We start from the raw sequence: 21,624 nt of genomic DNA on the forward strand, positions 1-21,624 counted from the left end.
AGCAGGTACCAATCTTAAAGTATTATTTGTTTCCCAATTTTTTTCAAGTTAGTCGGTTTGTCCTATTGTATTTTTATTCTCTTTTGAATCTGTTAATTTAAACAGACTACTGTCATATTTTAAAGGCAAGTTATTTCAGGGCAAAAGGACAATGCCTTCCCTTGAGATAAATGCATAAATATTTTAATAAATATTGAATGCAGAGATAAAAGAAAACCAGGTAGGCTAAAAAGCTTTAGAAAATAATCTACCTTAAAAGGTTTGTCCCCACTATGGGTCAACATATGCCGTTGTAACCAACTCTGACTTGTTGATGGTGTGTTATATACTTTGCAGCCTTTCCATAAGCAAACAAATACCTGGTAAGAGAAAACACAAGTTAGGTAGAAGCTTTGTTTACAAATATTTTTGACATTCAAGGTATTATTTTAACTCAATAAATTACCCCAAAACACATATTGCTGTAAAGAATGTTTGCTTTTAGTCAGGGTGGATTTGATTTAAATCAAGATTTAAATCACGATTTAAATCACTAGTAAAAAAAGGCTTGATTTAAATCATAATTTTTAAAGAGCAGCTGTCATTTCTGTCCCGCAGCAGCTCCTCCTCTGACTCACTTTTGACTCACCGACAATCCCATTCACTTTAATGGGACGGCTGGTGATGCGGCAATAACACAACAAGGTGAGGGATGTGGCGGGCAGCAGGTGAGTGGATGCCCGCTAACAGGCGCTGCCACGATGGATCTGAAATGACAGGTGCTCTTTAAATGTAAGGACTCATTCTTGCTGGTAGTTAGAATCTTTAATATTATGATTTGCAAACAAAATGAAAGTTTCCTATTTAGAATAATAAGCTGTCAGGTTAGTAAAACAGCAAAATCAGAAATAGTTTTTTTTCTATATATATCTTTTAACTGTTATTATTTTGTCTTACATTTATAGAAATCTTACTTATACACTGCAAGCTTCATTTAAATGACTGAAGCCATTCATTTCTAAGTGATATATCTGATGTAATATGTCTACTTCCATAAAGCATACAATCCTTCTCCACATGCTACATATATAATACATGAATTAACAATCACTAAAAAATTTTCTGAAGTAGTTCAGCATGGGCAAAAAATGTTTGCTTTGGTAAATCCAATGAATTCTGCATTCCAGTTCGACATACATGTTAGAATCCAATTTATGCCCATGTCGTAACTGTGTAAGAAGGCAGTTACAAGTAATTCTTGACTTATGCCCTCAACTGAGCCCAAAATTCTTGTAGCTAAGCAAGACAGTTGTTCAGATGCACCCAATTTTATGACCTGTTTGCCACAGTTGTTAAGAGAATCACTGCAGTTGTTAAGTGAATCTGGCTTCCTCCACTGATTTTGCTTGTCGGAAGCTGGCTGAGAAAGTTCCAAAAGGCGGATCACATGACCCCAGCACACTACAATTGTCATAAATACATGCCAGTTGCCAAGCACCTGAACTCTGATCACATGACCATGGGGATCCTGCAACAGTGGGAAAAGTGGTCATAAGGCACTTTTTTCAGTGTCACTGTAACTTCAAATAGTTATTAAGTGAATGGCTGTAAGTCAAGGACTATCTCTACATGCAGATAATGAAACTGTAATAGTTCTATTAATTAGGTGTATTTTATCATCCAGGTAGAATAGTGCCAAAGGGGAGCATGCTATTATCCCTGCTTTTGGTCACTAAACGAATGATCGTAAATGGAGGACTACCTGTATTTGTCTTGGAGAATCTGTGCTCTCCCCATTTCTGACTCTTACATATACATGCAGACTTTAAAACCTCCACTATTTGCAAAAGAAAATCTCTCATCATCTTCAAAATCCCCCTTGGCCTTGTTTTCCCTTCTATCATCTTGGGACAGGCGAAGCATTCACAGGAGGTCACAAAGTATGCTGGAACAAAGGACCTATCCTTAAAGTCAGAGGGACAGTGCTTTCCAGAAGTCTTTCTCTATGTTTGAAGGTGCAGAGCCACTTTACAGTTGTTCTGAAATCCCAACAAAGTGTTTCCTGTATACATACAGATGGAAACTGGAGACTTGGATGCCATTGTATAGAGCAGGGGTCCCCAACCCTCAGTTCGTGGATCGGCACCAGGCCGCAACATGCCAGAAACCGGGCCACATAAACAAGCAAAGCTCCATCCGCGGGATGCAGGCAGCACACAAAACCACGCCCCCTCCAGGACGCGAAAAACCTTTCTCCACGGAACCGTACCCTGGTGTCCAAAAGGTTGGGGGCCACTGGTATAGTTTCCAACAAAGGTGCTTTAGACCTTCAAGGAATGATTCTTTCTGATGCTGATGTGTTTTGTGCATCACTCCTCCTGAATGCATTGCAAAGCCCTAATATCCACTTTCACAGGCAAATGAATTTGCATCTCTAATTGTTAACTCATCCTATTTTACCACTAAATCTATCTATCTATTTTGCTCCTCTATTTGGAAACATGCACTAAATGTTTGTTTTGCCTTTGCTTTTATTTGGCATTATCTCAAAGCCTACTTTTTTCTATCAAGTCTTTAGGACCACCATATATTTCCCAATATTCTATTAAATTAAGAACTATATCTGTCTCTCTATTTTCACCTGTTCACCTCTTCTTCTTCTTCAGCTCACTTTTGCCTATGATAGTAAACATCTAGAGTACAAGGCATTCTTTCATACACAGGGTATCATCGTCCCATCATTCAGTATTCCTTATAATTTGTATTTCAAGTCTATTTTAGTTCCCATTCTTGGTTTTAACAGGTTTAAATTGGTTTTAAAAATACACATTATAATAGTGTATCTTTCCCCCATAAAACATGTTTAATCTTTGGTTTAACACATAGATATTATTGAAAGGACAATTTAAAAAAAACACCAACCCCTCCTCGTTGACCATCTACGTGTATAGATCGAATGTGATCTGCCAGATCTGGACTGGAGTTGAAGCAAGAATGGCACTGGTCCCAGCAGCAGTTATAAGCAATACTTTTTGCAGATGAAGTAGTCACTCCCTGTCCATTCATCATGACTGGAGTTGAACGTCCACTGGAAATTGTGCTGTCTACATCCATTATGGTACTGCTTATGCTGCAAGAAAAGGGGAAAATAATACATATTTTTTTCAATAGAGGGACAATTTTGCCAAATGCATGGTAAAATACATTTATATTTTGTCCTGCCAGTTTGTTAGAGCGTTCAAAGTCACCAGACTAAAAACCAGGAGAACATAAATTCTAGTCCTGCTTTAGGCATGACTTGAGCCAGTTGCTCCCTCTGAGCCCTAGGAAGAAGGAAATGGCAAATCACTTCCAAAAAAAGTTGCCAAGAAAATTACATGGATCACCAATGCACCCCTCCCAAAAGCACAGAACATTAATATTACTGATACACTGTACAAAGTAAATATTTATGAACCAATTATACTGATGTTATGTTTAAATGAAGCAGCAGTTTTCTCATGAGGCCTTTAACTGGTCTGGAAGATATTATTTAAAATCTTAGGTGCCAATGAAACTGAACAATTCTAGGTGCCAATGAAACTGAACAATTCATAAAGTAAGTAGAAAAGATACTATTATAGTATTATGCTTCATTCATTCCTAATTCAATGTACTCTGTAAAAGTAGTGTTTAATTTACCTTTAAAATTTACACTTTTATAAATTCACCAAAAACAACCAATTTTTCTCAGTAGCCTTTTACAATCCATCAAAACTTTGCAGAAGTGCATGTAGGAAAACCTTACCAAGCTTCTAACACGAGTATTTTATAGCTGGTCTGGTCTAACATCTTAATCAGTCTCACTCAGATATTAAATGATATACATACCGCTTTGAAGACCTAAAGGCAGAATAAAAGTAACAAATAAAACAGAGGACCTTACAACTCAGTGTAGAAAAAAAAGCCAATGAAGCTACTCAATACTCTCCAGGCACATGTAAAGTTGAGATAGCAATACAGGTGCTTCTGAATTAAAATGCTTCCAGCATTAGGTACACATAGGGGAGCGACAAGACACTCAGCAATGTTGGCAGAGTGAGGTTTTCTCTATCTTGATTTATATTATTAAAAGATATGCCAAGGATCAAGGTTGGAGCCTCATTCAAGCAAAACAAGGATCCCAAAATAAGAAACCCCAATGGACTTTCATTCTTTGATGGAATACGTTGCCTTCGTCAACAGAAGTGTAGATATATACTGGTAGTCTTTGCTTACTGACAGTAATTGGGCCTGAGAAATCCATTGCTAAGCAACGGGGTTGTAAAGTGCAATGTCACATGACTGTGCCAACTTATGGAGGCAGGCAGTCCCAGTTGCCATCATTAGCCAAGCCAAATCACACATGGTTACAGTGTCCACACTCACACAGTCACCTTATGACTTCCTGCTGGCTTCCCCACTGATTTTGCTTGTTAGAAGCTGACAGTGAAAGTTGCAAATAGCAACCATATAATGGTGCAATGATGTAATTGTGAGCTGGTTATCAAGGACATGAATCATTATCATGTATCCAGGAACAGGGACACTGATGGCCACAACTTTATGGACCGGTTATAAGTCTCTCTCGTTGAGCTTGAATGTAGCTTTGAATGGTTGCTAAATGAGGACTACTTTTAGCGCAGAGGTAAAGCAACAGACTGGGTAAATATGTTGTGCCCAATTCCCCTGTACTTGCTATCCAGAGCTGGTTATTTATTTATGAAGCCCCTACAATGGAATATCTAGTTACTCGAACTTCATGTAGACTTGTCACAGAGAGTGGGAAATATTATCAGTATTTCCCACTTAAGCTGCTTCAACCTTCATTAATAGTAATTTCTCTTACTTGTCCAGCTCATCCGTGTAAAGCAGAATTTGGAACCTTGTCAGTAGGTCCAAAGTTGTGGTACTCAAACCGTGCCCCTGAAACCATGAGAATTCCATGAAAATCTCCCTGTGTTTAACATGAGAGGTTCTATTCACATAGCATGTTATGTAGTTTTGCAATATTAACTGTAACATTTTGTTCAAATAACATGCATTACACGAAACATATTCATTAATGGATTCTACACTGATTTTTCATATAGAAAGGGATTTCTCAAGTATCTCAAGTTTGAAGACTATTGGCCTAAAGCAACATATTCTACATCATCTTTTTTCTGACCAATCCTTTCATCTATCACAGTTACTGTTGATTTTAAATTGGATAGCAATGGCTCTTACATACCACTTCACAGTGCTTTACAGCCCTCTCTAGGTGGTTTACAGAGTCAGTCTATTGCCTCCAACAATCTGGTCCTTATTTTACCAATCTCAGGATGGAAGGCTGAGTCAACGTTGAGCAGTGAGAATTGAACTGCTAATAGTCGGCAGAATTAGCCTGCAATACTGCATTCTAACCACTGTGCCACCACCGCTTTACATTGCACTCTTTGTCTTCTACTGCATTTAATGATGTTAAAGACAGTATTGTCTATTTACTATGCAATGCCCAATATTAAATGCCTATATGTGTGTGTGTGTGTGTGTGTTTGTGTGTGTATAAACTTGCTATTCTAATTCTGGGAAAAATATCATGAATTCTTGAAATATATACACTACCTTTTTAGTAAAACTAAGTGAAATACAAAGTTGCTGTATTAATAATAATTTTTATAATAATTTTCAGTTTTATGAGATTTTTATGAGATTTACTGTATCTTTTGTAAAAATCATTTTTTCTTTAACATCACTTAAGCCCTTCTTTTAGCTCAGGGGTGTCAAACAGCCGGTCCACCCCAGCTCCGTCAGTGCAACAAAAGTCATAATATGACGCAACACGTCACGCGGCGAATTTGACACCCGTGTTTTAGCTGAACCTTTATGATGTTCCAATGTTTCTTTCTGAAACTTCAAAGAACACCACAGAAATCACAATCAAGTTTAACCAGGTCAAGGTTTGAGTTGCACTTGATTTCTTATGGCTTCATGGAAATATCTGTGTGGTGTTCTTGCAACAATTTAGAATATTTTGCCACTGCCTCCTTCTCATACACATAGATGCATGAGTGTCTACTGGAGTATGTGGGGTGGGGAGTTCCAGTCTAGGCTATGGCCCTGGTATATTTCCTGGAGTTCTCACATCAAAGTACTAACCAGGGACCAATCCTGGTATTACTTGATACGGCTTTCCAATTTACAATCTTAGAAATTATTCTTGGAATTTGTGCAGCACTTCTGAAGAACATTAGCCTCAGCCAAAATTTAGGCAATCACTTAAGGCAGTAAGCAGAAGCTAGATTCTCATCACTTGGCAAAAAGTCCTGGGAGACCTTGGTGTGACTGACAAGGTTTTCTAATTCTTAGCAATGAGAAGATCGTACACACGATGATATGATGCTACTGAAATGAAGGACTAATGAGGAGAAAAGCTACTGCAACATCCTTTCATTTCTGGTATTCTGAAAGAACTGCCAGTCTGCAAATTCTCAAAGGCATTTGATTTTCCTTTACACCAAGCTCTGAATTCTATACTCTAGAAGCTTTATTTTTTTCTGCATAGAAGTTTACACTCTGTATTAAAAGCTGCAGTGAGAAACATTCAGCCATAAAATATTTTACTATAACTTAAGCTGATATGGAAGCTATAATGAAGTAAATAGCATTTGTCAGATCAGAGGCTCAGAACGCAGACAGATTTAACAGATTTCCAAACACACTTTTCTTTGATTAGGACATCAGTTCTAAATACCATACTGAACACATCTGAGACACATGTGTTCGGTGCAATAATAAATCAGTTGCAAAGAAAAACATCGATGTCTTTTCAGAAAAACACAGTAGTCTTGAGCCAAAATTGCCACTTCGCTTCTAGTCCCAAAAAAGATCCTTAGATTTATGTCAAGTTAGCCTTCCTGTTACATATTTCCTATTATATTCCACGCCAATGCAAAATTTCCCATCATTTCAGAAGCAAGCTGTAGCAGAAGCAAAATGCAAATAGAGCTCACCATTAGGAAGGTTGGGTTACCTATTATTCTCCAATTTTAGTGTTTCTCAAAATAAACTCAGACTAAATTGTTTTCATCATTAAGAAAAGCATCTGAATGTGGTCACTCAGTTAACAATTATAAGCCACAATGCCATCCGTAGTTAATCTGGATACCTGTTATTTATTAGATTTCTAGACTGTTTATGTTTATTTTAATTTTTGTCTACTGCTGAGAGCATGTAACTCTCAGCAGTAAGCAAAAATTAAAATAAACATAAAATGGCCCCACAATGCCAACTATAATAGCAACACAAAAATTAAAATCAGCAACCTAATCAAGGCAATATAAACATTCCTATGTTCTCGCAAACTAGTTGGGAAGAACTAGTTTGGAAGAACTTGGCCAGGATTGTATGCCTATCAACTAATCCATCTGCTAATGAACGTTCTTGCTTGCCAGATTAATCTTTGTGAATGCACCTCCCTCCCCCAAAAGCTCTGCTAAGGACTGAGATGTACAATCATGTCAAGCTCAGAGCAAATTTCTGCATTCCAACTTCAGAACAAAAGTTGACTGTCTGAGTGGCAGCGTTTCAAGTTTTCCAGTCAAAGAAAGCAAACCCAAAATGTACCATTTTGCTCGTGGAACTGGTCTTTTCAAGTGTTCTGAACTTGAAAAAAAAATGTGTATGTTTTCGCATGTATTGTTGTTCTGTTGTGAATTCAGAATGTATTCACCTACTTCTTTTTTAGCAAAGGATAAATCTTTATGTAAAAATACATTTAATCGATTCATATCAAGAAAGCTATGTTCGAACTTCATCCAGTATTCAGTTTACAACAAATGGCTAAAAAGAAAAATTCTATAAGCACTACATAATTATTAATTGTATCTTTTCACCTTATAAAGTATCTTATAAGCTAGCATGCGTCTATTTCCATTTAAATATGCAAGTGCTAGTGTCCCCATGTCCACTGTCTTTCTTGATCCCCATTTTCCTTTTTCTTAATACGCCTTTATCTAAAATTGGAAACTTCCAGGTAGAGTTTCCAACAGTTTTAGGTTTGTATTTTTATATTGTGCAGTGTTTGTTTTAGAAATAAGACTATTGCAACTATTTTATATTAAAAGACAACACAATAAATACACTCTGCTCCAGGGAGTCACTTTCATCATTACTGCTCAAAGTCTCTTTTAGCAAATCCACAAAAAATCCACTTCAGTAAAAACTTCACATCAAGTTAAGCAGAATATACAGAAAATATTTTTGGCAGCTTTTATCATGCAATGGCTAAGACTGATTTGACAACATAGAGATGATTTAAACAATTTATAAATATGCCCTAAAGGGTTAGATCAGTGGTTCTCAACCTGTGGGTCGGGACCCCATTTGCGGTCGAACGACCATTTCACGGGGGTCGCCAAACAAGGCTGTCCGCCATTTTTTCCCCTTTTCTTTGGCCACGCCCCTGGTACCTGGTGATGTATAAGTGGTTGGGGGTCACCACAACATGGGGAACTGTATTATGGGGTCGCGGCATTAGAAAGGTTGAGAACCACTGGGTTAGATGAAGGCTACTGTCCTTCAGGAACAATTTAGCCCCCAAATATTAGCAATTACATCAATAGTTATGGAATTCAGCATACAATGCAATCAATAAAAACATATTTCAAGAGACACAAACCTTACACTAACTTGGCTCAGAAGCAACACAGCATGCAAACCAGTGTTCCCCAATTCAGCTCTTATGCTGCTAATTCTAGAGCAGGGGCCTACAAACTTGACAACTTTAAGACTTGTGGACTTCCAACTTCCAGAATTCCTCAGCAATAAGTCTTAAAAGTTGTCAGATTTGGAGGCCCCTGTTCTAAGACAACCAACATTAGGAATCATAAAATAAGCTCGTCTTTTGGCAATGTAACTGGGTTTTCATTGCTGCATGACAAACAGGTTTTTGATTTTGAAAAGTAAACATGAAATTAGAAAAGATTTTTAGAGATCCCCCTCTTAACTCTTGCTCCATTAATTCTAACATGGAAACTAAAAAAAATGATTTGTAAGCCACTAGGAAGCAATAAATCCGAGGTCTTTATTGGTATACATAATTCACCGTGCTGGGAGTTTCTCATAAGCTGTCAAAAAAGGAGCATGTCTGTTAACTTGTAAAAAAAAAAATCTTATAGAAAATCTATTTTCCAGAAATCTAGGACAAATGAAAAAGTTTCTTGGAATAATTTATATCCTGCCTTTAGTAATCAAGACTGCTAACATTTTTTTAAAACAACAACAACAACAAAATAATCAAATAATCAAATGCCACCCTGAAGAGGAAAAAAAAATCGTATATCTCAGGTAATAAATGATCTTTGCATTTAAAAATACAAAGGGCCTCTCTATCAAATCTCAGAATATAAATGGTAGACCTTAGGACACAAGCCATTTAGCTAATGCTAAACGACATTTTTAACTATAATGGGAAATATGCAAATATTTTGAAATAAGCGTTATGTTAATATAAGACAGATGCCCAAGAAAACTTTAGCTGCTGTACTTTATTAGATTTTTTTAACCTGTAAAATCCATCAAACTCTTCATTAATACACAAAAAGCATGAAATACTCATGGTGAAGTAAGAAAGATCTACAGTATGAACAATTTGAATCAAAAGAATTAGTGTTCTGTAGTAATTTTTTTAAAAAATCACCATTGTTTCTTGTTTCTACAAGGCCAGGAATGTCAGAGCAAGCCCAATTTGCAAGAGAAGACTGCTCCATAGGAGCTATGATAAGACACATCTCCTTCTGCCCTAGTCTTCTTGACTTTATGAAAATGCTGTATCACAAGTGATTATTTTTTTCTGGGATATTCATATTGGATGATTAGTTCTAGATTAAAGAGGAAGTCTTGAAAGTATCTGGATACCAAGACATACAGTCATTTATAGCAGAGGTTCCCAAATCTTTGGGCAACAGGGACCGGGTCCATGGAGAGAGGTTTTCCCACGGACCGGAGGGTGTGTGGTTTTGTGTGCTGCCTGAACCCCACGGATGGGGCTTTGTTTGTGTGGACCGGTTGCTGGCATGCTGCGGCCTGGTACTGGTCCGCAGACTGGGGGTTGGGGACCCTGCTTTATAGATTAAAAACAGGACTTTAACTATAACCAGAATTGTACCCAGCCGGCAACAAATGCAAGATCATGCCACATTTTGCCATTTAACAAATGAGCCACTGTCTTTTGTACCAATTGAAGTTTCCAAAGGGTCCGTAGGGCAGCTTCATGTGGAATAGGCTGCAGTACAGGCAGTCCTCAACTTCCAAGCATTCATTAGTGACCAGCTGAAGTTACAACAACTTGAAAAAAGTGACTTAGGATGGTTTTTCACATTTCCAACCACTGCAGCATCCCCCAATTTGGGCATTTGGCAACAAGCGTGTATTTATGAAGATGCATTGTCCCAGAGCCATACGATCACCATTTATACTTTCCTAGCTGGCTTCCAACAAGCCATGTCAATGGGGGAAACCGAATTTGTTTAATGATCACATGACTAACTTAGCAACTACAGCGATCCACTTGACATCTGTGACAAAAGAGGTTGAAAAATGGGGCAAAACTCACTGAACAACTGCCTTGGAATGGAATGTGGTCGTAAGTCGAGAACTGCCTGAAATACAACAGGTGGTCATGAGAAAACCAATTTTCATTGTGAGATCCAAGAGTATCTGAAGTTTCTGAAACTGTTTTAAATGCAGCCTTCTGTGGAATCTACTAAATAATTTTATTTTCAGCCTAGCAGCTGGAAGTAATACCAGAGTTGAAATTAAACAATGTAATTGGAATCAGAACTCAGAAGTCATAAATGCTTTTGTTGGGGGTGATAATCCTTTCCCTCTAAAAGCAGCTAAAATCTGTATTATAAGAGGCAAACTTCACCCAACCAAATGCAACTGCACCCTGACTGCAGCAAACTTCAATTTATTACTCTCTTGCCCTTAAACCAGGGGTAGGCAACCTTGGTTCTTTTATGACTCATGGACTTCAGGCTCAGGAATTCTGGGAGTTGAAGTCCACGAGTCATAAAAGAGCCAAGGTTGCGTACCCCTGCCTTAAACCAAGAATGCAGCATCTTCCCACAGAAACAAATACGTTATTTATGCATTTTTTTCCCAAAGCTTTAGAAAACTCCCCACTAGTTTACATACAAGACAATAACTTGCCGAATAGAGCAGGCTACAAGCCAAGACATCAAACAGAAGCCTCTTGATGTCACTGCCTTAAGAAGCATCTCTCCAAAGGCTGATTTCCAAGGCTCAAAGGCACTTGAAATGACATTCAGAGCACACTACTGCAAACTCTTGAAACATGCATGGTTCCCCAGGTTATAATCATGTGACTCCAGAATTTTTTAAACAAAATTAGGCATAGGTAGAATTTTATACTATTTTCTTCAGCCCAATAGACCAGGCAGAGCAATAGGAAATCTGTTATTTGTTTCATAGCTGGGGAGAGTAGGGTGTTTATAAAGAACATATGGAAAATGCTACTTGAAAATCCAGGCTTTGAATGAAAAACAGATGTTTCGAGGAGGCAATAAGGTGCCCAGTGAAGTACATACACATTTTCACAAACAGCAAAAGAAATGGAGTAGGACTTTTTTAGCTGAGCCCTGGAGCCCCATAAAAACCACAGTACTATTCAACTGCATTAGGTCTACTTTCAATGATTCTGCCAAGAGCTCACTGAATTCTCAATCATGCGCTTTAAACAACAATTATGCAATTTAGTTATCTGCAACACTGCAGACAAAACAACTTTCAGGAAAGCTAACACAATCCTTAACCACAACTATCCAGGCACATGCAGTTAAGCTCAATAAAATTGTAGGAATCTATCAAGCGGGTTTCAAGCTAGCTGAAATGAAATGTCAGAATTGATGCCATGTGATTGATTAACATAGCCTGGTATTGGGGACAGAGGGGGAAAATATTGGTAGCATTTGCCCAAAACACTGAATTACAACTAGCTAACCGGAATTTAGGTAGCTTACTGTGTGAATCTCACCAATGGGTTTTTATTTATTAGGCAGTTAGGTTAACTGAATGAATCTCATATAAATGAAGTGTGAACCTAACAATCAATCACAGTATTAGTATAGGCCAGTGGTGGCGAACCTATGGCATGGGTGCCAGAGGCGGCACTCAGAGCCCTCTCTGTGGGCACATGCACCGTCACTCCAGTCCTAGGCCTTTAGCTGGGTTTTATAAAACCTTTTCGCTTTAGGCCTCTGCCGCCGTGTACAAAAAAAAAAAAGGTTCAATCAATCAGTCCATTTCAACTTCTCGCAGGGAAAAAAAAGATCTTGCAAAGTTGGAATTGATTGATTGAACTTTTTAGTCCCACCCAGTCTGCCGTTATCACTGCAGCCACGTCCACCCAATGGGTCACACCCAGCCAATGGGCCATGCCCACCCAGCACCTGACGATACATAAGTGGATTTTGGGTTGCAGTTTAGGCACTCAGTCTCTAAAAGGTTCGCCATCACTGGTATAGGCTACCCCAAAATACAACATTACCATAGATGAAAAAGTATAATTTATCACTACCTAAATAAATATTGGAAGGAGATCTTACTGCCTTCAATATTCTACTGTTAACCAAAAAGCTGCAATTCGATTAAAACTGCGTGAAGAAACCTTCAAAGCCAGCTCACAACTAAAGCATCATGTTGTATCCAACATGGGACTGATTTGTATGTGAAGCACTATTGCCTACAGCAGAACAGTAAGAAATGAGTGGTAAGTTTATTAAGATGCAGAGTTGCTGCAATGGAATAAGGTCACTCTAAAGAGCCCTTGCATGTGCTGCCTGTTTGAGAACTTTCAATAATTCAATTTAAAACTAAAGACTGCAAGCAAAGATGAGGAAACATTCCAAAACCAGCATTAGGAATCTCATAGGTAGCTATAGAAAATGCTGCTGTTATTTTTGCCAAAAGAGTATATACACAGAAAAGAGAGTATTCCTGATTTTCTTATCTTGAATCTGTGTATAAATATTAAATATACATTCAAATTTGAATATGTTATGCTTAACTTTGCATTATGTAGATTATGTCAAGCCTCACTGAAACATGACCAAGGATGCCTAAATATTTTCTGTCCATCTGTATATCTTTTTTACTTAAGAATGAAAGGTTAGGCAATAGGTTTGAAGGAATGAAGCTCTAATGTTTTAGACAAGGCAAAACATTGGAATTCTTTTTACATTTTTAAAAACTATGTAAGTAATCAGACTACTGAAGTACACAGTATTTAGGGGCACAGAGCTTCCTACAGTTAGCACATTGAGGACCTTAGTGATACAACAGGTGTCCTTCACCTGGTCTTGGATAATTTATAAGACTTCTAAGACAACATGGCTAATGGTAGTTTCTAGTCCAAATCTGGAAAACTCCAGTGGGGAAAGCTCCATAATCCTTCCCATAAAATTTCCTTGTATGTCTTTGTTGATACATAACTAAACTATTTAAATCTTCAGCAAAGATTTTGGTAGAACATTCAATGTTTCAGAACAGAAGCATCACCCTATGTAATTCTTACAACTCAAAAGCTCAAAGCAATCATTCTATTCTTCTCCTATTCGGGAATTGTAAACCAATGCGACAAATATCAAAACAGCTGTCTACATATTAAAGTAGCTGTGTTTGTTTTTAAAAAATACAACTAGGGCAGGGGTGTCAAACTGCCGGCCCGCGGGCCATACATGTCACACGGAAGCTGCACCCACCCCATTGCCAGCAATGGCAAAACTGTCCCAATACGTTGCGTGATGTCACGGGTTTGACATGTCTGAACTAGAGGAATTGATTTTATCCTACATTGTTAATTTTGTTTTAATTTTTACTCTTGCGTAGGCATATTTCCTGAAGGTAACATCAAAAGAGCTTTTTTCCCATCTGTTCCTATGCATAAGCCTATATATCATAAAAGCATATGGCAAATATTTGTCACTCTAACTTTTCTCTTACTGAAGATCGATGATTCATTAACATTTAAAAAGAAGTCATATAATGCTATCATTATCGCTAGTTTGCAAACAAGAACAGTCCAACCCTCCCTTCCAAATAGGAAATTCTACCCACAATCTTCTTCCACGCTCATTCTCTGGCACCTGGTATTTGGAAGCATGCTGGCTGACCCTGGAGATAATCACAATTGACAGCTATTATAACCAATGGCGTCCATCTGCCAACTTCTCCCAAATCTCTGCTGGTAGCCTGGAGAATTCTCTTGAGCGGAGGTTTTTTTTTTAAGGGGGGAAGGGAGAGATTCTCTTGCATGATCAGAAATCTTTTTATAGAAAACTGATTCCAGCCCTCTAAATCCTCCATGAATTGATTTAGTCTTTTAATAAAGTCATTATACCTCAAGGAAGTAAATTCTATACGTTCACCATAAGCAGAGAAAAGAAATGTCTGATCCATCAAATTCAAGTGCTCGTGTGTAATTAAACTGATCTAAACTCTGTGAAACGCTGTAAGTGTATAATAATGTTCAATCTTTTAACTGACTTGTTTATAAAGATCGGATTAGCACAGACACTGGAATACATTTGCTTCACATAAATAATCACGACCTTACACGGCATTAAGATATATTTAAGACGTGTGTAATTTTTTCTTGCTAAAACAATCTTGATCAAGTTTAAAAAAAACTCTGAACAAACCATGCATCCATGTCCATTATTACAGAAAGCTGTGGCACTAATGCTCGACAGAGGCTCTAGTATCTCAGACATTACTTTAAGGGAAATGTATTGGCATATTTGAAATAATTCCATTCACAATCTCAACTCCTGATCTTTTAAATTTTATTTTTACTTGAAAAAGTGCTGAAATTTCACTGAAAGGATCTACTCAGGTCACTAAACACAGAAGATAATAGGATCAAGAGACTGACACTCCTGTTTACATGTAGCTAATGCCTTTTATAACTACCTAGTAGTTGGTGTGAACAAAAAAAGCTGTCTCCTATTCTGGCTGCATCTTGTGAAAACTGAATTTGGGGTTCAAAAGTTAAACTGAAGCTAAATTTTGCATAAAGAAAATCAAGACAAAAGCTCCTTCTCAGTTCTGCCATTCTGATTTCCAAGTATTAATGAACAGATTAAAGTTTCTGCCCCATCTTGGTCACAAATCTAGGAAATAGGGTTTTTTTAAACATAAATGGCATTGGCAAGTCATAGTAGTCATTTCAGACTCAGTTCTGCATTTTTTTTATCTGTTTGTATCTTATAAGAAAATATGTAAGTCAAACCAAAAGTTCCTGAGGTGGTTCCTGAGACAAAGGGACATGGTAAGAACAATCATTTCAGAGAAAATGTCCTATACAAATGGCCCAAACTATTGTGGTAACTCTTTATTATATTGCCATGATGCTTTCTCCAATATTAATTCAAAGGCCATGTAAGATATAGAGAATCATGAAAATTACTTTGGTATGAAATACCTCAAAGCTCTAGACCCTAACTTAGTTATGCAATCAGATCAAATTCTGGAAGGAAACATCAGACCAAACAGCAACAAGAGCAATTCAGATCAAACTGCATCTTCTACGTTTATACAAAGAAAGCTTCATTTCCACTACAATTTTCTTCTATCCTGCCTAAAAGAATTAATGTTAAGGATTACAAATGAAGCTTTAGTTCTTAGCTTGTCATTAGTATCAAAACAGAAAAATGTCCATGATGCTCTGTCTAAATGCAACATGAAAATAAAAATGGTTAGATAAAAGCAAAGCAAAGAATAGGTCATAATGCTGTTTCCTTTAGTTATAAATGTTAAGCTTTATCAAGCTGTCTGTTGTGTCTAAAACACCTTTTAAGTAGGACATTACATGGACAGAAGCAGGTCAAGTTATCTCGGGACAATTTCCAAACATTATATAATTTAAACATTTACCCTGTGACTTTTTATCCAGGCTTCCCTACACTGGCATAACAGGGATGCAGGGATCCTATAATTTTCAGAATTCATAGGAAAGTTTAGGAGATAGAACTGATAAATGCAACATCATAAAGGTTAGTTCGCTTTCTCTAGCACTTATAAAAGCACATTTAATCAAAAGCACATGAACTAAACCATTTTTCTCAGATCCATTGCCCATTCAGTACCTGCTTTGCATTAACATTTACCTTAATTTTAATAGGTGAATCTATATAAATCCAGCACAACTGACGCCTATCTTCCAAGAAGAATGTAACATTATCATATTGGCAAATTGCTTTCAATATTAATGTAAACTGAAATGTAAAAGTAATAAAGACATTTAACTTGGCTGTTTTTTCTCATATAAAAGCAATTATTAAAATAATGGCAACAGAATGTAACAGACCTACAAATCACTAGTTGCATCACTCATAGAATGTAATAATAGTGTCACTGACACCTGGTGCTTTAATTATCCTCTACAGAAAAGTTTTATTATGCCAGAATGAACATGTTCAAAACTAATCAGGAAGATTAATCAAAATCACTTGTTGAGATGGGCACTATAGAAATCAAATACACAACCCTTTATTTCAAAATAAAATGCAGTTCTATTATTAAGTCCATTTCATATATGTCATGAAAAATTCACAATACGTTCCTTTAATCAAACTACCCTCTGATATGGAAAGTGAAAGTTTTCAGGTTTTCCAGGGGCTTTTATCTGGTCCACTAATAAACATAGACATAAGTCTCTGAAGTTGAAACCCTGCAGGAAGAGGTTGTCAATTTACAGTCCTTTTTCCAAAGAATTTGAAGTTGCAAAAAAATTAGAGCAAGGTTTTATACTGCCCACCATATATTTATACACTGCTGAAAAAATGCATTCCTGTATTAATTTATATGGGAAAGCAATTTATATGGGAAAGCATCTTTTAGGAAAAAATCTACCCTAAATACATTTAAATATTAAGACATATGGCTTACTACTTTCTCAAAACTAAGGACAATTTAGGTATACTGTCCCTGAACTTTCCCAGAAACTACACATTCACCATGATTTTCTACGAGTTTACATGGCAAGATACAAAACCAGAAATAGCTCAGCAATTTTTTAGGATGAATTATATCTACCTTTCAGCTGTATGTTTGATTGTAACCTGCATGTAATAATATGCAGCAGGACAATTAAGTAGTAAATTTATATTTTGCATTGGTGTATTTCATCTTTCCCTTCTACTTTTTAGAAACCATAGCGGCATCAAAACTTCAGTACTGGTTCACTTTTGCAATTTCTGTTGAAATCTAATTCCCACTGGATAATGTGCTATTGTTTTAGCGACTAAACAGAGAACAGGTTTAAGTTAAAATACCATAGTGGTAGTATGAATCACCCGGATGACTTTTTTTTTCATCTAATATTTACATCAGTTCTACTTGGATACAAATACCATTAAAAACGAAGAACATATGTACGAAAAAGACTCCGAGATTTTGTTTAAAGGAGCTACTCCTGTAAAGCCCGCAAAACTAAAAGGCTTAACATAAAAAGCACAACCTCACAAAACTGATTTTCATACATCGCACAAACGCACTTCTATTAGTGTACATCCAGCACTGACGAACACACACTAAGATGTTTAATGGGGATCTCGCAGGGAAAGGAGGGCAGCGTATGAATTACCTCATTCAACCATGATGGGGGGGGGGGAAGATTGTGACTTTAATCAAACTCCTTCAACTTGGATGGGTATCCGAGGGTGAAGCGGAGGGCTGCGAAAAGCAAAATGGGGGGGCATGTTTGTAAAGAGGGGGGTAATTTTAAAAAGGGGCTGCCTCTTGAGGGAAGCCCGATGCCCCACATGGGGATGTATCCAAGTCCCCAAAAGCGGGGAAAGGGGGAACCCCAAGCCCGCAGGGAGCCAGAGGGCCGTGGCTGGCTGGCAGGCTACCGACCTGTCCTCGGAGTCCATGCGGCTCAGCGGCTCCCCGTCCGAGGAGATTTCCAGGCTGCCCCTGCGGCCGCCCGACGTGGCACTGCAGGAGCTGCTGCCGCCCCCGCCGCCGCCGCTCCCCGTGCCGTAGCCCTCGTCGGCTCCCGACGACACGACGCCGCCACCGCCGCCCGCGTCCCCCTCGGACGCCACCGCCGCCGCCGCCGCTTGTGGTGCTGCTGCTGCCGCCGCCGCCGCTTCACTGGAGTGCCCGCCGCCGGCGGAGCCGTCAGGCCCTCCGCCCGCGCCCACGTCGGCCCCGCCCGAGCCGCCCTTGACGTCGGCCTCGCTGCCGCCGGGGCTGAGCGAGCGGGCGTCGTCGGTGCAGCAGCCGCTGGAGGAGCCGGAGCTGCTGCCGGCCTCGGCCTCTTCTTCCTCCTCGTCTTCCTCCTCCTCGTCCTCCTCCTCTTCCTCGGCGTCGTCGTCCTCCTCGTCCTCCTCGTCTTCCTCCTCCTCGTCGTCGCCGTCCTCCTCCTCTTCGTCGTCGCCGTCTCCGGCCTGGCTGGCGCTCTCCGGGCTGGGCTCCGACATGCTTTCCGCCCCTTCGCCGTTCAGCGCCGGTGGCGGCGGCTCGGCCTCAACTCCCGCCGCAGAGGTGGAGGAGGAAGAGGAGGAGGGGGAGGCTTCGCCCTCGGCCGCCTCTTCGGTAGCGCCTCCGCCTGAGGGCGAGGAGGAGGGAGGAGGCGGCGGCTGGACCGCGGGCGGCTCCGCCATATCGCTCAGCTCGGCCGCCATGACGTGCGGGAGTCGCCGCGCCGCGCCGCTCCTGCCCTGGGAGACTCCAGTCCAGGGCGCGCACGTGTACGTGCGGGCGGGGAGGAGGGGCCTGGGCCGACGAGGGGGCGTGGCTTTCTCTGCGGTTGCGGTTGCAGCTGTGTGTGGTATGGCGTCCGCCTGCAGACAAAAGGGTTACAGTAGAAGGACTCGCGGATCAAAGGAAAGGAAGCGCATGCGTGCATGTATGCTGCCGGCCTGGCCGCCCTAAACCAGTGCTTCTCAGTCTCGGAAACTCAACCGATATGGACTTCAATTCCCAGAATTCCTTAGCCAGCCATTGGGAGTTGAGGTCCACGCCTTTTAAAGTGGACCCGATTGAACAAGACAACCAATCAGTCTTCAAATAAGTAAAAATTGATTGCTCTCTTCAAGTGGTTATTACAAAGCAGAAACTCTCACGGTTTGGATATGTGATACAAGGAGTTGATAGACTAGGCCAGGGGCAGGCAATGTTGGCTCTTTTATGACTCGTGGACTTCAACTCCCAGAATTCCTGAGCCAGCATGGCTCAGCTTGGAAACCTCTCCCTTTCCCCTCAGCATGGCTGGCTCAGGAATTCTGGGAGTTGAAGTCCACGAGTCATAAAAGAGCCAAGGTTGCCTACCCCTGGACTAGACCAAATGACTATGCTTGAAGGAGCAGAAGATAATGGATAATTTGATGGATGAGATCAGAGTAGTTGTAGGAAGTAAGTAGAGTAACTATAGGAGTAAATTATGGAAGGGAAGACCTGCAATTTATTATTATAATAGAGCAGGGGTAGGCAACCCAAAACACTTAAAGAGCCACTTGGACCCGTTTCCCACCAAAAACAAAACACTGGGAGCCGCGAAACCATTTTGATATCTAAAATGAAGATAACACTGCACATATCCTTTTTTACCTTTATTATAGGTGTGTGTGTGTTTGTGTGTGTGTATGTATGTGTGTGTGTATATATATATATGTATATGTATGTATGTATATATATATATACATACACACACACACACACACACACACACAAAGGTAAAAAAAGGATATATGCAGTGTTATCTTCATTTTAGATGTCAAAAGGGTCTCTCTCTCCCTCTCTATCTGCCCTTGGTCTGCCACTCCTCTTCCCCCGCTCTCTTTCTTTCTCTCTCTCTCTTTCTCTCTCTCTCTCTCTCCCTCTCTCTCTTTCTCTCTCTCTCTCTCTCCCCCCCTCTCCTATCTGCTACTCACCTGACAAGCTTCAGGCTGTTGTCCAACAAGATCAGGGGTAGGCAATCTCGTCTCTTTTATGACTCATGGACTTCAACTCCCAGAATTCCTGAGTCAGCCTAGCTGGGCTAGCTAGCTCTCTCCTGCCCTTCCTGCTTCCTGCAGAGACGCAGCAAAGGGAAGAGCTCCGCCCAGTAAGCTTTTCAGCTCCTCGGAGAACACTGTGAGTGCACTCTCTTTTTTTATACACACACACACACACACACAGACACACACACACACAGAGAGAGAGAGAGAGAGAGAGAGAGAGAGAGAGAGAGAGAGAGAAGCAGGGAAGCGCAATTCCTCTCTCTGTCTCTGTCTCTCTCTGCAAAGGCAGAGGAGGCTGGGAGCCACAGGGGAAGGCTCAAAGAGCCGCATGCGGCTCCGGAGCCGCAGGTTGCCGACCTGTGTAATAGAGCAAGATGAGAAATATTTGACAGTGAAATCTAGCTCCCAAAAGCATATTTGGGTATCCCAGAAGTTCAAATTAGTATGAAGCATATGAGGAGAAGCAAGGCCAAAGGGGCGAAAAAATCGAACACAGGGTTGTATATTTGTTGGTTTATAATTTAGTTTTCTAAAGCTTCCCAACTCAACAAAGTTTAGGTAACTTACAAATTGCCTAGTACATTAGACCAGTACTTTAGACCAGAAAACAGATTATAAGTAATCCTCACCTTAAACCATTCATTTAGCAACTGTTCTTGTGGCCCTGAAAAAAAATGACTTACAACCAGTTCATGCATTTATAGCTGTCACCATGATGGGTGCTTGGCAACTGACATGTATTTACGATGGTTGTGGCATCCCTGGGTCATGTGGTCACCATTTGCAGCCTTCCCAACTAGCTTCTGTCAAGTAAAGTCAATGGAGGAAGCCAGACTCGCTTAACAACTGCAGCAAAAAGGTTGTCAAATTGGACATGAGTCACTTAATGACTTGCTTAGCAATGGAAATTCTGGTCCCAATTAGAGTTGCAAGTCGAGGACCTTCTGTATGCAGTGTAAATTCTCAATTGTTCATGTCTCTTTTTTTTGCTGCTCCTATTTTTGCTTGTCTATTAAAATTGCAATGTTTAAAAACTTTTTATTTTCTAAGTTTTCTAAGTTATCAAGAGGCTCTTAGACAATGAAAAATTGTCTACAGCCACAGTAGCACCCAGAAATACAATACTGGAGAGCACAAAATGAGTTTTCCCACAAGTTGTCATATTTTTGCTTCTGCCAGGAGCTGGTTGTCAAGAAAGCAGTTGTAGAAGAACCTGCAAAATCCACATCTGGTCTGGTTTTCTGCAAAAAACTGAAGCATCTTCTGTTGGCAGGCTGAGATAACAATGGACCTAAACGTCTATCTTTAAGATTTAAGAGCCAGTTTGGTCTAGTGCAGGGGTAGGCAACCTTGGCTCTTTTATGACTCGTGGACTTCAACTCCCAGAATTCCTGAGCCAGCCATGCTGAGGGGAAAGGGAGAGGTTTCCAAGCTGAGCCATGCTGGCTCAGGAATTCTGGGAGTTGAAGTCCACAAGTCATAAAAGAGCCAAGGTTGCCTACCCCTGGTCTAGTGGTTAAGGCACCATGCTAGAAAGCAGGAGAACTTGAGTTCACGTCCTGCCTTAATCATGAAAGCCAGCTAGATGACTGGACCAATCCCTCTCTCTCTCAGC

The 21,624-nt window shown here is 39.8% G+C and overlaps 1 protein-coding gene across 4 annotated transcripts in view; it reads right to left on the reverse strand.

Annotated features, from left to right (window-relative positions):
- Positions 1–18,798, reverse strand: part of AEBP2 (AE binding protein 2) — a 48,242-nt gene extending 29,444 nt beyond the window's left edge. For 2 of the 4 annotated variants that reach the window (XM_039332890.1, XM_039332888.1), the window contains exons 1-3: positions 17,920–18,798; positions 2,902–3,109; positions 252–359 (exon numbers count right to left, since the gene is read on the reverse strand). In XM_039332890.1, coding sequence (XP_039188824.1) covers positions 252–359; positions 2,902–3,109; positions 17,920–18,692 — 1,089 coding nt within the window. In that variant the 5' untranslated portion in view covers positions 18,693–18,798. The remainder of the gene's footprint in view (positions 1–251; positions 360–2,901; positions 3,110–17,919) is intronic. The other 2 variants (XM_039332891.1, XM_039332889.1) reach the window with 1 other exon arrangement.
- Between the last annotated feature and the right edge of the window lie 2,826 nt (positions 18,799–21,624).

This window comes from Crotalus tigris, unplaced genomic scaffold (assembly GCF_016545835.1).
Source record: "Crotalus tigris isolate CLP2741 ecotype Arizona unplaced genomic scaffold, ASM1654583v1 scf7180000024469.1203045, whole genome shotgun sequence".
Lineage (NCBI taxonomy): Eukaryota > Metazoa > Chordata > Lepidosauria > Squamata > Viperidae > Crotalus > Crotalus tigris.